We start from the raw sequence: 17,043 nt of genomic DNA, 5'->3' as shown, positions 1-17,043 counted from the left end.
CAACTTTAAAGTCTTGATCTATAAATTATAAGATTAATGTTCCGATAATTTTTATTCATTTTGATACTAATGAACTTATAAATCTCAAATCCAAATCTAAGATTCTTGTAAATATAATTCACCGAATTCTTTAATTTTCTCTACATAACTTTAGCCTCCTTAAATTTTAATTAAATTACTTTTATCAATCAAATGAATATTTAACTTAATTCAAATATAATTCTTTATTAAAGTTTTTCCGCTTTATCAGAAGTTACAACTTTTTTTAATTATATTTAAGACTTCTATTAATGTGAGTTTTATTTCGAGTCGCCTGATTTTCACGATCGCCCTCTTCCACTCATGATTGCCAACAACCTACCGGGAGAGCACACACAGAACACTGCACTCGCTTTCTCGTGCTTGTTCATCCATGTTTGCTATAAATCACACGACCTCTCGCTCTTGCACAAAGATGGCACCCCAATCTTCTTTGTCTCCAACTCTCTCACATTCTCTACTAATATTCGTGCTTCTAGTACAATAAATCTAATCTCCACATCTCTTATATGCTGCATGGTTCGCTCATCTTCATCTCTTTTGTCTTATCTTCTTCTCTTTAAGTGAACCAACAAACGCTGATTCAGTTGAATTGCATTTGTCGGTTTGACTACTATTTTTTTCTTGGTTATTAGAATCATATGCTTTTATTTTACACTTTTTAGCTGCATCATTTTGTTGACATCTTCACGTTGCGCTTAAGGGATTAGTTTTTTTCTACTCCCTTGGGAATTAGAAATTAAATATTTTGATTTAAACTTTAAATTGCAGGATGAATTTGCCAGCCTTCCGGCTATTGTTCCAGAAGGTCCTATTGCAGTTTTAGGTTTGGTAAGTCAGGCTCTGATATAATTTTTCTTTGCTTCCACTTTAAATTCATTTTAGAATAATTAATGAACCATGACAATATTAATACGTATGCGCTTCTTCATAGGGTGGAGGAACTGCTGCTCATTTGATGCTTGAATTGTGGCCTTCAATAAATTTTGAGGGTTGGGAGATTGATGAAATTGTAAGAAACTATTATAATATCATCTTTTCTTGAAGGAATTCCACATTTGATGTTTTTTGACAATGTGTGCGTTAAATTATGAAGCTCCAATTTTACCTATGCAGAAAAAATGTCATGTAGATTTACTCATGATTTGCCAATTACCCAATAGGGTGTCACATGTAAACTTGTTCCTTAGAAAAAAATTAATGACCATTGGTTCCTTCATATTTATTTAATTTTTAGGAGCAATTGTAGATATACAATTCAAATTTTTATCCATATTGTGATTGTAATTATGATAGTGACACAAACTTGTCAAAAATATGTTGGATCAGTTTTACTACCTTGACATATGGTAGAGAAATTCATCCAAACTTTTTCAACGATTTGATGACTAAATTATAACTATGTGTTGGAAACTAGTGTTCGAAACTGTGCATGGTTTTTTTTATTGAGTTTTCATACCCTCTGTTCCTGCAATTAGAATCATATATTTTTTTTAATTATAGCTCAGTCTACACGAGGGCTAAACATTGACATTGTAGGGTCCAAAGCCTTGTATGTGAGAAGTGGAGGGTTGCGTTAGGTAGTCGACACGTATGTGAGAAGTGGAGGGTTGCGTTAGGTAGTTGACAACCGGTATAAAATTTGTCGAAAAATCATGACATGATTTTTTTTTATCATTGTGTAAATACTAGGGCGTCCTATGGAAGCAACGCGTTGTATGACATGAATATAGTGAAAAGTATACAAGGGTCGCTACACTGGCGCCAGAGAATAGTGTCAAATAAACAAGGGTTCCTACTATACAGACGAATGCTGGTAAAAAAGTTAATCCATAAAATTAATCGCTACACTGGCGCCAGAGAATAGTGTCAAATAAACGAATGCTGGTAAAAAAGTTAATCCATAAAATTAATATTAGGATAAGATCATGGAATATGTACTCTCACAGGTAAATTAATGAAATTAATTGATATTAGGATTCATAGAAAGATAAATATCTTATGTATTTAAGAAATTAAATGGGTTGGAGAAAATGTTAAGGAGATTGATAATTTAGGTTTCAAACTTTGGTATTCAGGTAAAAGTCGCACTAGAAATGGTGTAGGTGTAATTATGGATAAAAGTTTAAAGATAATGCTGTAAAAATTAATAGAATTGAAAATAGAATTGCAGCCCTTAAGATTATTGTTGATACTAAGCTTTTTAATATATAAGTGCTTATGCTCCTCAAGTAGGTTTAGATATATGCTTTAAAGAAAAATTCTGGAATGACCTAGAAGATGTAACATAAATGATATCTCTTGAAGAAAAAAAATTTATTGAAAGAGATTTAAATGGACATGCCTGTAGAGTGGTAGAAGATTTTAGAAATATTCATGGTGGCTACGGTTTTGGAGTAATTAATGAAGAAGGTCGAGCCATATTAGATTTTAGTTTTGCTTATAATTTTGTTGTTGCTAATAATTTATTCAAGAAAAAAGATAAGCATATTATTATTTATAAGAATGGGTCTAATAAAACACAAATTGATTATTATAAGAAGAAAAGATCATCGATAATGTAAAGATTGTAAAGTTATTTCAAGTGAGGACTTAAGTTCTCAACATCGACTATTAGTTCTGGATTTTAAGATGAAGTGTTGTAAAATAAAAAATACTAGGAATCATTATCATAGAATTAGACGGGAAACCTAAAAGACACATAAAATTATTTTTATGAGTAAACTTCAAGATTTCAAGATTTAGAATGTTCATGAAGAAGTAAATTCTATGTGTGATAAATTAACAAACACTATTAAACAAGTGATAAAAGATTGACTTGGAGAAATTGACTTGGAGAATCAAAAAGAAAAATTTTTATAGATCAAAATAGCTAGTGGTGGAATAATAAAGTGCAATAAGAGATAAAATGACTTGGAGAATCAAAAGGAAAAATTTTTATAGATAAAAATAGTTAGTGGTGGAATAATAAAGTGCAATAAGAGATAAAATATAAAAACTCATTTTATAAAATTGCTTTAAATGTAAAAACTTGGAGAACTGGGAAAAATCATAAATAACCCGTAGGGAGTCTAAAAAAACGATCTGCGACGATAAAACTTCTACTTTTAGTGATTTTTATAATAGATTAGATATCAAAGAGGGTGATAAATATATGTATAAACTAGTCAAACAAAGAGAAAAAAATAAAGATTTAACTCAAGTAAAGTTTATTAAAGATAAAAATCAAAAAGTGCTTTTCTTATAAAAACATATTCAACGAAGGTGGTTGAGTTATTTTGATAAACTTTTCAATGAAGTTTTTGAAAATATGATAAACTTTAATGATCTTAATATTATTAATAATAATAAAATCTTTTATTTTTACCGTCGCATTAGTAAAAAAAAGTTGAGGAGGCTTTAAAGTTCGTTTGGGGCAACGGTGTAGCATCGCATTTGCCTGTTTGGATAAAATGTGTTTTGACAACTTTTTCAAAAATCTGTTGCTGAAATCAGAATTTTCCCACCGGTCTTAGCTAGGTGCGGTGATAGCTTTCTAGCTGTGGTCTTATTTTTTCAAAAAAAAATTGTAATAACCACCACAGCTTTTCACAACATCAGATTATTTTTCAACAACTTCACAGCTGCTTCTTAATAAGCTGCAGCTGCCCCAAACTAAAGAAAATATAGGGTGAAAAGTTTGTAGGGCCTGATGATATCCTAATTGAAGTGGAAATATTTAGGACATTTGAGAGTTTATTAGCTTACTAAACTTTTTAATATTATTTTAAAACTAAAGAGATGCTTGTGGAGTAGAAGAAGATTACTTTGGTTATTATTTTTTAGAATAAAGGGGATGCACAAGAGTGTCCAAATTATAGAGGAATTAAGTTGATATGTCATACTTTAAAATTATGAGAGAGGACAATTGAACATAGGTTAAGACACATTATAAAGATTTCTCATAATCAGTTTGGATTTGTGCTTGACAGGTCTGTTATGAAAGCTATAAATTTATTGCGAGGTTTGATGGAGAAGTACTGAGAAAATAAGGAGAATTACATATGATTTTTTTTTTTTTTAGAAAAAGCTTACGATAAGGCTCCAAGAGATATCCTTTGGAGGGTACTAGAGAAGAAATGTTTTATTATGACTTATATTCAAGTTATTAAAGATATGTATACTAGAGCTGTTACTTGAGTTTGAATCGAATGAGGGTTGACCAAATATTTTTCTATTTCTGTTGGACATTTACAGGAGGATATATTGTTGTATGTTTTTTGCTGATTATAACCTTCTTGTAGATAAGACTAGAGAAAAAAAACTAAGGGAAAAATTGAATTATGGAGGTCTACATTGGAGTCTAAAGGCCTTCGTTTGAGTAGAACTAAAACTGAATATATTGCTGTAATTTTAGGAGTAGTAGCTCTAGTGAGAGTTGTAACTATGGGTGATCAAATTATTAAAAGGTGTGAACTCTTTAGATATCTCGGGTCTATTGGTCAAAGTGATGGGTCAAAGTGATGAAATGAGGATGTTATTAGTAGAATTCAAGTTGATCGGTTGAAGTGGAAGAATGCTTCAGGCCTATTGTGTGATAGAAAAGTACCGCTTAGACTGAAAGGAAAATTTTATAAGATGGTGGTGAGACCTGCAATGCTCTATTGGCGCTGAATGTTGCCTTTAAAAGAGAAACATAAAACTAGCTTTTAAAAGAGAAACATAAAACTAAGTTAAAGTGTTGCTGAGATGAAAATGCTTAGGTCGATGAGTGGCTTTACACTTGGAGACAAAATGCAAAATGAATATATCCATGATAGGTTGGTTTAGCTCCAATGGTGGACACAATTATAGAGAGTCGTCTTAGATAGTTTGGGCACATTAAACGTCGACTATCTGATGATCTGGTTAGTAAAGTTGATATTTTAGATTTGACTTATGTTAAGAAAAACAGAGGTAGGGCATATTGTATAAAAAATGATCTTAATTTATTAGAATTAAATGAAAATATGACACTCAATAGTACGCAATGAAGAAAAATGATTCATGTAGCCGACTCCACTTAGTGAGATAAAGTCTCTTGTTGTTGTTGTTGTTGTTGTTTTTGTAGCCTACATAAGAGCTATTACTATGATGGATCTTACTTGGTGGATGTTCTTCCATTTGTGACACAAGATTATTTGCTTAGGTATACAATTTTTATGTTTAACTATGAAGAGCACTTTCCATCCTCCTACTTCGCAAGAAGGCGCACATTGGAGGGAGAATGACCATGCAAATTTGACAGGGATTTCGGCAACTACTCAAGATTCAATTTCTTATAATTAGTTGTGAGAAATTCTTGCCTTGATGTGAAGATTACACCGTAACAAATAAATGGGAGATTTTGTAATGTCCAATTTTCGATAAATGAAGTAAAATAAGTTTATTTAATAATGCACCCAATTTTTCACACCACCCTAAATTCATCCAAATTATTTTTATTAAATTCTACATTTTGTATCAATCAGATTGATATGTAATAGTATATAAATTCTTAATATATATATTTTTATAGAATATAAAACTTTAACTTAATTAAATATTTAATTTATTTACCTAATTAACTTAATCGTGTTAACAACAGTTGAGCAGTGTAGCAAAAAGAGTTTTTCACTTATCAAACCATGCAACAGTTTGATTGTTTTAGTGGATTAGATTAATTTAACTAAGATTTAACTATGTATGAAGTCAAATTCCTTTTTTTTCCATTGAATTCCCCTCCCCTCTATTTTCCCTTCCCCGTAGCCTTACTTTTTCGCTTGACGAGCAGAGGCGGAGCCTAATAGTGACGGAACAGAGAGCTGTTGCTCTCGATTAGACGAAGGGAAGTAAACTTGGAATGGAATGGCAAGTTTTGAAGGTGAGAATAATATATGTAATGGGAATGAGAGTATGAGAATAATATATGTAATGGAAATGAGAGTATATGCATTGAATTTTCATTTAACTTTATAAATTCCTTTTTTATCTCCTTTGTTTCTTGTTGTCTTGAGTCCAGAGGAAATCGAGGGTTGACAAAAGTGCTTTTTGTTTGGGTTCTGAGAAGGGTAATACAACAAAATTCATAGTAGAAATTATGACGATTTATAGGTAATCAATATCATATTTACTTTGTATATATATTCTTATAGATATTTTTTAGTAAATTAAGTGATTCCTTCAATTATTTCTTCTTATTTCTTGGATTATAACTAATCATGCTATAAGAGCTTAGGTGACTTGTAGATAAGGAAAAAAACTTAATGCAAAGAGATTATTTTTTAGGTAAGAAATAATTGGAAATGGGTTTGGGCTTAAATTAAGGCTTAATTTAAGAAATTCCTAAACTTTTAAGGGAATTATAACTCTCTGCTGTATATGTAAGACTAGCTTAAGGATTCTTATTGTGTGGCTGTTTTTGAATCATAGTGAGATACTCAAATGTGAATTTAAGAAATAAACTGTTTTATAGGATTTACTTGTAGGTAGATATCGCGTGTAAATGCATATGAGAAATGATTTTAGAAGGTAAAGACAATCAAAAGAATATTGCATGTATGGTGATACTTAGACTATTGTACTAATGATATACACATCAAAATATGATAGAAAAATTATAGAATTTTTGACTCCTAATATTGAGATTGGAGCAGCCTTTTTGAAATCAGAGGAGCCTTGATAAGTGTTATTTCGAGAGATCATCAACTCTATTACTAATTGTTGTAGCAAACAGGACGAATGACTACCCAAAAAAATTAAGTGAAAGTCTGTGGGGGGCCAAATTGTTCTTATTCTTTCCAGGATAAGTCAAATGTGGGGCACTATTGGATCTAACTCACACATCCATGTACAGGTGGATCCTAAATTGGATACGAGTATTGTTATGTCGAAGGTCTAAAATCGATATATGAGGATGGGCTAGCACTCATCACTGAGTTCTCCGAAGTTGAGGTCGGTGCTAAAACATAGGCTATATCCCGCTCGTAGCATATCTTGATTTGGTGCATCATTAATATACATGTTATTGTAAACTCATGGACAACTCTTTGAATCTATTAGTTACTTTTATGCCATTGTTGTTCTTTTGCCCAAAAAAATTGAAATATCTCTTATTAAAAAAGTAGTCACTTGGCACAAATAAAAATAAAAAAAATAAAATTAGCACCAATATCTTATAACGAAATTGTCAATGTGAGTTCAATAAATTTATCAACGTCCACTCTCCAGGTGCTCTAGGATGGTATATATCTGAAAGATTAGTGAGCATCTTTAACAAATAAAATAATGCCTAAGATCTGTATAATCGCATATAGTAATTCAATGCTTACTCCCTATCATTTCCCCTATCATCACCCATCACAACTTATGCTCTTCTATTATTCCATAAAACACGATGATATGCGACCCAATCAACCTCAGCCTTTTATCTGTCATTTATCCTTTTTAAATGTAGGATCTATTTGTGGCATATTTATGTGTGGCAAATGGTCGAATTGACGCAAGACTCTACTCTTTTCCAGCTAATCAAAGGAACTAATGCTAGCAAAATAGCTTCACCAACTAAGCAAATGTCTATCACACGCAATCTAATTTCATTCCCATATGGTTCCAAAATCAAACTTCAACATTTTTTAAAATCGTAAGTGAATTTTTTTTTAAACTGAACCAAATCAACCAAATTGACTTGGTTCGATTCGGTTTTTCGGTTTAAACCAAATAATGAACACCCTTACTGTAGGCAGACGGTAGCGGGGAGACTTATGCGGGGAGCTGAATGTAGAGAAGAGAATATGCGGGCTTGCAGGTCGTTAAAGGAGATCTCGATGGTTGTTGGAAGCTAGAGTTTGTTCCAAAGCTTTGATATCATGTAGAAAATAGTTTTGGAGAGGAATAATACCTTAATTTCATTATTCACATGTAGGGTACATATATATAGGGAAGTCAACCCCTCCTAATTTACAAACATATCAAATATATCTTTTCTAAATTTGCAAAGGAAATAATTCTGAAATAAAAATAACAAAAACATAAATAGGAAGAGAATAAAACTAATTATGGAGTTTTCGATGGTATCTCCCAATTCAATCTTTCATAATAAGTAGGAGGCCGACCAACCAACCCATAGAAGCAGCGAGTTACTTCCTGATTTTCCACACTTTGAAATATTTTCATCAACTCCTTCAATATAAAAAGTTGAAGAATTAAATTATTAGGTTGATCTTGTTAATTCTCATATATACAGATAAGGAGCTGGCCATATCCTAGGTTAGCGGGGGCAAGCTCAAAAGGTCCATATTCCATATGGAAAGATCTAGAATTGCTTTTAATTTTTGTGTGCAAAACTGATATGAAGTTATATGGGCTATGTTGTCACGTTTAAAGCTAGAATTTGATTATTTGATACTCTCCTTGTATTTAGATGTTTTGATTTCTCAATTTTGGGCGAGCCTTCAAATATTTGGAGTGTTCATGCTCAAATATTTTGCAAGAAAAATGATAGGAAGTAGGTCTTCAAATTCCACTTCTCTTAATAGCTATTTGACAAGTCTAGAAATCCTCTTTTTTTAGCCCACATAAAATAGCCCTTATTTATGAAGCTAGAGTCTTCTAATTACAAATATGACATCCTAAAATATAAAGAAACAAATAACAAACTAAAACACAGACCATGACATATAAACAAAAATAACACTCTATCTCCAGCAATTTCTTGGGATTGGCAAAATTCTCTCATATTGAATAATCTCAAAATTTGATTTATAATGAGTAGCCACTTTGGAGACATTAAAGTGATGGAGTCGCTCTAATCCCCATGTAGGTCAAGTTCAGTTCTAGCTCCAATTTTGAAGCATCTTAATCCACTTAACAACAATTTCTTAAAAAACAAGATTAATAGGTGCAGTTCTTACTGTAAGATATTCAACTTGTCTCATTCTAGTGCTAGAATGCACTGACCGAGCTTTCAAGCTTGGTTGCCATCAAAGCAATAATGCCTAATCCATATGATCATTCATATATGTCTAATGTTGATGGCTGAGAGATAGCAAAAACAATATATTGTCTAATTTGATCACTCTGCAAGTTCCTCCTAGCATGCAAATCTTCACCATCAACTCTTTTGTCAATTGACTGTTCAAAATTTTTCACTCTTGAAAATTGGTCTCCCTCATGAGCTTATATAAGAGGTTGAAAAATAATCATTGTCAAACACATTGTAAACGAGCTTTGACGATGATTTCAATATCAAATCTTCAAACCCACATTGAAACTTGAGGCTTCTTGATGAAATAAATTTTCACCTCCTTCCTCAAGAATTTCATTTTTTTGAGGCGTTCAATTTTCTTAGTGGAATGGGTCTTCATCTTTTTTCTTCAACACCTCAAATTCTGGTTCAGTTGGAAAGTCCTACAAAATTCCCCCTACATCTTGCATAGGAACCAAGGTAATTTGAGTACCATTTTCCAAAAAGGAGTACGTATTTATATGCTTATCATGAATGGTTTCACGATCATATTGCTAAGGATGCCTTAGGAGGAGGTGGTAAGCATCCATTGAGATGGCTTCACATAGCACTTTCTCTTAAAATCTCTTCCCGATGAAGAATTGCCTCAAGCATTGCTTTGTGACTTTGATTTCGTCCTTTTAAACCAATGATGAGGTGACTTTAAATTGTACTACTTTAATATTTATTTTTTATAGCGTCTCTTTCATTTATTAAAATGTTAGTTATAGAAAATAAAAATGGAAAAAAACTTAATTCCCACTATCCAACTGTATGTACCCACCTTTGTTTATTTCAAGTCTCGGACCGGGTTTTGACAAAAATGGTATCATAGTCAATGTTTAAGATTAGTTAATCTAAACTTGATGAAAGAGCCAATATGTTAATTATAAAAAAAAATAAAAATAATAATAAATAAATAATTTAAATTAATTCAAATTAATAAATATATCCATTTAGGCATAGAGATACACTCAAAATTATAGAAGAAGAGAGTCTAATAGACAATAATGAAGTACAACTAATTATAAATGTGAACTCGAATGTCCTAACTCGAACGATGACGCCCATGACTCAGTTGATTTAGTAGTCCAGATCGTAGCCTATTGGAAGTAATACAGTTGTTGTAAATAAATACTTAAATATATTTCAAGATTTGCGTACACCTTTATTTAAGGGAACTTAAGATCTAATTGAAGAAGAAAATCAACTAATGCGAATTGAGAAGATATCAGATAGTATGACATGTTCGGTTGAAAGAAGAGTGTCATTAGTTACATTTATGTTGAATGGAGTTGTTGAAATGTGGTGGCAAGTTGTGAGGGGACATACCTAATATGATGGTAAGTTGTGAGAAATTTGTGGAGTTTTAAGAGAGTGGATTGTACCCCTTTTTGCTCGAAGACAAATACATGTCAAATTTATCAGATTGGTTCAAGGAGTAAAAATAGTCATGTAATACGAAAAAGAATTTAGTGCATTGTCATGGTATGCGTCACAGTTGATCGCTATTGCAGAAGAAAAAGACTACAGATTCTTTTCAGAATTATAGGATCGTTCACACAACTGTTGATGTCTTTGGAGATTGATGGATACTCAGTATTTGTGGATCGAGCTAGAAGAGTGGAGGTTGATTATCAGCTTACTCCGGAGCGTAAGGAGACACGCAAGAGAAAGAGTATTGATAAATGGGAACATGTTAGGAGCGTAAGGAGACGCGCAAGAGAAAGAGTATTGATAAATGGGAACATGTTGATCTCTCAGTGGGATCCAATTGGAAGAAATCTAAGTTTAACTCGAGTGAATTTAACAGAGGTATGACTCAGAGTACATAGTTACTTGTGCCAAATATGGAAGACAACATAAGGGTGTGCTTGATAGGTTCTAACACATGCTACTGGTGCCATCAGCTTAGTCATGTAACAAAATATTGTCCATCGCTGACACTGAAGATCAAAAATCAAGTGGAGCCCTCCACAGAAGACCGTAGGTAAGCAGAGAATGATAGTGTTTATAGCTTCAGCTCCTACCCAAGTTCAAACAAGACAACCTGTTTGACCTCAATTTTATTCCCTTACTCATAGTGAACTTAAGGATCTTACCGTTGCTGATGGTGGTAGAGTTTGATGAGTTTTTCATTTTCTTATATATAAAGACTTTTTACCAGCAAATTTTCTTGCTTCATTAATTATGTTTTATTTTAGATATGTTTTTACCCTGATTTTGTTGATGAGGGGAGTATAGTTGAGCCGCCTTATCTTAGCTATTTACTTTATTGTGATCACTTTTCATCTTAATAAATGACCATTAGTTTTCATCATGAAATTTATGGATAGTTCATGTCGACCTATTTAATGAGAGATGACTTGCAATCTATTTTTTTAATTTCGAGGATGAAATTCTTGTAAGTGGAGAAGATTGTAACTTCTCGTAACGGAGTGTCTTTGTCTCTTTGATATTTTAGTAAATGAACGTGGGGGAGACGAAAAAGAAAGAGATGAACGAGCATTTCAACCTTATAAAAGGGAACGAAACCCTCTTTTGTAACAAATGACTTTAAAACTCTGAGACGAAGGAGTTGTCGGAGTCGGCGCTGAGGGTTTCGTCACGTGCAAGGGAAGGCTTTGAAGACACGCGAGGAAGTATTGTACGTGTCCGTGTTGGTTGATCTGAGCCGTAGTCAAAGGTAGATGATGTCTCTGTATAACAAAGATGAGGAGGCAACGCTACTGTCAAGTAGAGGAGAAGGCGAGTGCAGGGGAAGCTTCTTATGCGCACAGTGACACTCAATCCTGAGAAATCGAGCAGAAGAAGATGAAAGGGAAGAGGAAGCATGCTGGTCGTAGCTAAGGTGAGTTTCTTAAGGTTATATTTTAATAAAATATAATATTTATGGTATATATATGTAATATTATCATTAAATATTATAATAATAGTTGTATCAACGTTTTATTTAGTATATAAAAATAAAGTTTACAATTAAGGTTAAAGTAGAGTGGAAGTTAATAAAATAATAAATTATAAATGTTTATTTAATTTTAGTTTTATTGGTCAAATTAAAGTAACACGGATATTTAAAATAAAGGCTTTTAATCAACAATTAAAATAACACAAGTATATAAAAGATTAATTAAACATAATGATATGCTTAAAGTTATATTTTTATGAAATTGTAGGCAATTAACTATTATCGTCAAAGATTTAACATTTTTGAATATTTAAGATAAGTCATACGGTTTTAAGGTGAGTACTTCTAGTAATATATTGCTTCTTCTCGACCAAATACCCGTGTACTCAACTTTGTTTAAATTCTCATAGATATTGAATCATGTACAGGAATATTGATTGTTATGCAAATGAGAATAAAATATTTATTATTAGAAAATGATTTTTTTATACTATGTTTGTATGTGCATGTTTGACTATAATGAAGTTACTCATTGGTTGTACTAGTAGGAGAATACTAAGATACTCGTACAATTAATTGAAAAAGGAAATTGATATTAAGTACCTTAACCAGTAAAATTTTTAACGATGCTCATGTGACGGTTGTATATATATAAATGATGTTGTACTAGTAGGAGAATACTAAGATACTCGTGCAATTAATTGGAAAAGGAAATTGATATTAAGTACCTTAACCAGTACAATTTTTAGCGATGCTCATGTGACGGTTGTATATATATAAATGATATTGACATATTCTTAATATAGTAAAACATTTTAAATATTATGAAATATCACGAGTGATCATATTCATAAACTATCAAATGTTTTAAACTCATTAAAAACTTAACTAACATGCATATTATTTTCTTTTTCATTGTATTACTGTAGTTTAGGATTATGAATATTCACTAGCTAGAATTAGCTCATTGTTATTTTAAACTTACATTTAATATGTAATTAAGTGATTTAAAAAGTGAGTGATAGAAAGAGAAATGTTTATTGAAGACGTGGACAACCAGTAACGAGATAACTGTAATTGTACTTCTTTTAACATTTATTTATTTTATAGTGGCTTAAAATATTAGTTATAAAAAGTAAAATTAGAAAACAACTTAAATCTCATAGTCTGATTGTTTGTACCAGCCTTGGTTTATTCCATGTTGTGGGCCGCATCATGACAAGCTTTTCTCGATGCTTGAATGGGCTGCTCATCTTCGTTGGAAGAAACTCGATGAAAAGGATTTTTACCTCCTTCCACAATCTCAAAATTGTGTGCCACTGATCGTCTTTCTGCTCCAATGTTGTAAGTCTCCCTTACATACGCTACATTTCATGCAAAAGATCCTCAATAGACGCTTCTTGATTAGTTCTTAGCACATCCTTGGACAAAGGCAGGATATAGAGTAGAAAATTGGAATCAAGAAGGCAGGGATAGAAATTTGTTTGCAATTTATGGGAAGGATTGGAATCAAGAAGCCCAAGATAAAGGACTATCTACCTTTCATGGCTGGCAAGAAGGGGAATTGTAAATAGAAAGGGAATTGCACATAGAAAGAGAATTGCAACCACAGCAGAAAACTCACGACAGAGACAAATTTGTTCCTTGTGACTAGACAACGAGAAAGAAAACAAAGAACAACCCAAGAAAGAAAGACTTCTCTACTTCAAATGATGATGGACTAGTTCGGCAGGGCAGAATTCACTGAGAAGCCGTCAAGGTGTTAGTTCAAATATGCCATCAACAACAACCAAAATTTGCTATCTCAAGAGTTATGGGAAGGAGAATAGTGCATAAAATTGAGCGAGAATCTAGAGGACACAGGGATACGATCGGGCTACTTCAAGACCGGATCAAGAAGTCTCAGTTTAGCCAACTATTGATGGTAGATTTGAGAGAGAGATGTGTGGAGATGTGGAGGAGAGAATCAAGTGCCAGTCTTGCACTAGTTGGGCTAACAAAATCTTCAACCCCATCGACCATTCAATCTCAGGAGAAGTTCAAGTACCATCTCAGATGGTTCAAGAAAGGATTGGATGCAAAACCCTAAAGCATTGATACCAAAATGATACCGATGAAAGGGGGTGTAGTTACCTATTTCAGCTAGAACATTGGAAAGAACTAGGAAAAAGAATGAATAATATGAATGATAAGATAATGGCTAAACACCACCTAAGTTCCAATTTAGGATACAACTATAGGACAAGGTTTGGATGGATTGAAACCTCCCCAGAGAAAACACACACATCTAAAAATCCTCTTTTTTAGCTCACAAAGAACAACCCCTTTTTGTTATGGTTAGACCCTTCTAATTACAAGTATGTCATACTAAAACATAAAGACAAATAATCAACAAAAAAATCAAGACATATATACTGAAACTCTAGTTTCTGCGCAAAATGGTTGCTTGTGTTATGGAGGATTGAATCTTGCTAAAAAATAAAAGAAAATAGTGTGTTGAGTGCGTTGAATATGCATGCACACTTAGGAAAGAGACATATGCAAGCGAGGCAACAACAAAGAGGCTAAGAGCTTGTACAGACTAGGCTGCAACAACAAATCACAAGCCCGAGTGAGCAAGAATGCTATGTGGAGTGAGTAAGAGCACACATGTGAACATGCCCAATGATTGATTGCATGCGCAATTGGAACATGGATATGAATGATCTAAATATCCAAGATGTTGATGCAGGATATTTTAGCATTTATGGTTCTTAGTGAAATTAAAAAAGATGTCATGATTGCAGATTAAACAAAGAAAAATTAAATTTTCAGTTCATTAAAGAAACTAATTTTGGTTTATTTTGGTTTTAACTCGAAAATATGAGATGTTTAATCAAAATGATAATGCATTGACTTATTAAATTAAAAAAAATGTGGAAATTTAACCCACAAAAAATAATGAGCAATTTATTCTTGCACCATAATTGAAATTATAATTGTTGTAAATTTGACAAAAATCAATACTCTTACGATACTAATAACAAAATAAATAGGAAGAAAATGATAAGGTAAGAAATCACCAAAAGAAATTTTAAACCTTGTGATAATGTGTAAACATCTTTCCCATGAAGTTTTCCATCACACTCACTCCGCACTTGAAGGTATCCCATATTCGACAAACACTCGCAACATTGAAAGCTGAATACAAAAATCTCAGTTTAAAATTGAAAGCCATTGATCTTGATCTTGTGGTTGAGCCCTCATGAGCATTGTTCTCATCTTGAACCCTTTATCTTGTAATTGGTAATGCTGTCGTAATAATCCTTTTTTTGGTGTTTTACATGAAATCAATTTCTAACTTATAATGCTAAGATTTATGCTCATCATGATAGGACCAAATACATTGAAATTATTAATTTTGCAATGAAAAGATTGATGATAATGTTATCAAATTTGTCTGTACTCTAACCATTACTCAAACCAACTCTTAAGCTCTTGGCCTATCAACTACAACACTACCACAAGAAATTTTTTTGGATCTATGTTCCAAAATTTGGGATGAATAACATTTTCAACTTCTCTTGAGTGCAAATTGAAAAATATGTCTCTTGCCATGACTGAAAGTTTGAAGCCTACCGATTGTTGTCAACAGACAACTTCAACTATATGTGGAAATTTGGAGCCCACGGATTGTTGCGAATTGGTCCATGGATTTATGCAACCTGATTTTAAAGAGCCATGGATTTGTACATGGGTTATTCATGAACACTATAATTGCCTTCATTTTCATCCAATTTATGATTTTACAATTCAAAATTTGTACAAATGTAAACAAGTATTATGCTATTTTCTTGTATGATTCCATCAAATTATTATAAAAATTTAATATGTGTAAATACATGCAACCTATTTTGATTAATATTGAAGATAATATTATTCTCTCTCAAAAATTTCTTGTACTTACCTTTTATTTTGGGCAATTTTTTGATGTTATGGTTTTTTAGGCAAATATTTGTGTAGCATCATTTTTAGGGCTGGCTGAATTTTCCTCTTTATTGCTAAATTTTAGTGAAAGTTACCAATTTTCCAAAGTATACCTTGAATAGTTGGCACCATTGTAGGGTTTATAACATTGCTCTCACTACTCAGTTATGTTTTATGTAGTGCACATTGCATGGAGTGATACAAGGAAGCTTGATCAAACAAATCCTTAAGCAAAGACTAGCAATATGAACATAATTTTTGTTTCTTATGCATCTTAGCCAAGCTTTAGGAGTTGTTTATTGTTTTTGGATGTAGGTGCATCTTAGCCAAGCTTTAGGAGTTGTTTATTGTTTTTGTATTGATGATTGTTAGTGTTTTTCATCAATATGGTCGAGGTGAGCATTTTTACTTTCTAAAAGGTTGTCATATTTTTTGCTTATGCCACTGTTTCACTGGGTCTGTTTGGGAGAACTTTATGTCTGCTTTGCTTTTCAGACGACCACCACAGTTCTGTTTGCGGCATTGTTTTTCAGAAATTTATTGTTTTTCAGAAATTTCTGTGGTAGTAAGCTGTTTTTTTCAATTTTAGTTGTTAAAATTTGGTGGCTGTCAGAAGGCTACTATATATCATTTTGAAAATAAAATAAACATTGTTTTTCAGAAATTTTTGTGGTAGTAAGCTGCTTTTTTCAATTTTAGCTGTTAAAATTTGGTGGCTGTCTGAAGGCTACTATATATCATTTTGAAAATAAAATAAATTTGTAATTGCAACAATGACATTTTGAGAAATAGTTTCTTCTGCAGCAGTTTCATAGCTGTTTTTTCAAACAGCTGCAGCTACTTCAAATAGCTGTTTTTTCTTATGCACTCAACATCCACTGTTATGATTAAGTGATGTTGGAATTATATCCCGGGGGCTCTTAAAATTTGTGTTTGATTCTTCAGAGAGTCAGCATAATTTTTGAGCAAATATTTTTATAAGTAAAACTCAATTTAAGTTAAGACGATGCTCGAAGATTTTGTCTTCATTGTGTGAGGAATTTAAGCATTGGTTTTAGGTTTTTCATAAGCATAAGCTCTTTTAGTAACTACTGCTTGCGATGATGAGATAAAATTTTAAATTGAGACT

The 17,043-nt window shown here is 32.2% G+C and overlaps 1 protein-coding gene across 2 annotated transcripts in view; it reads left to right on the top strand.

The window, feature by feature from the left end:
- Positions 1-17,043, top strand: part of LOC110023899 (probable polyamine aminopropyl transferase) — a 63,102-nt gene that overhangs the window by 16,794 nt on the left and 29,265 nt on the right. For both annotated transcript variants that reach the window (XM_020723542.1, XM_020723541.1), the window contains exons 3-4: positions 811-870; positions 974-1,051. In XM_020723542.1, coding sequence (XP_020579201.1) covers positions 811-870; positions 974-1,051 — 138 coding nt within the window. The remainder of the gene's footprint in view (positions 1-810; positions 871-973; positions 1,052-17,043) is intronic.

The sequence above is a fragment of the Phalaenopsis equestris genome, unplaced genomic scaffold (genome assembly GCF_001263595.1).
Source record: "Phalaenopsis equestris unplaced genomic scaffold, ASM126359v1 Scaffold000235, whole genome shotgun sequence".
Taxonomy (NCBI): Eukaryota; Viridiplantae; Streptophyta; class Magnoliopsida; order Asparagales; family Orchidaceae; genus Phalaenopsis; species Phalaenopsis equestris.
Note: the sequence above shows the minus strand (reverse complement) of the source record. Positions and strands in the feature narration are given on the sequence as shown.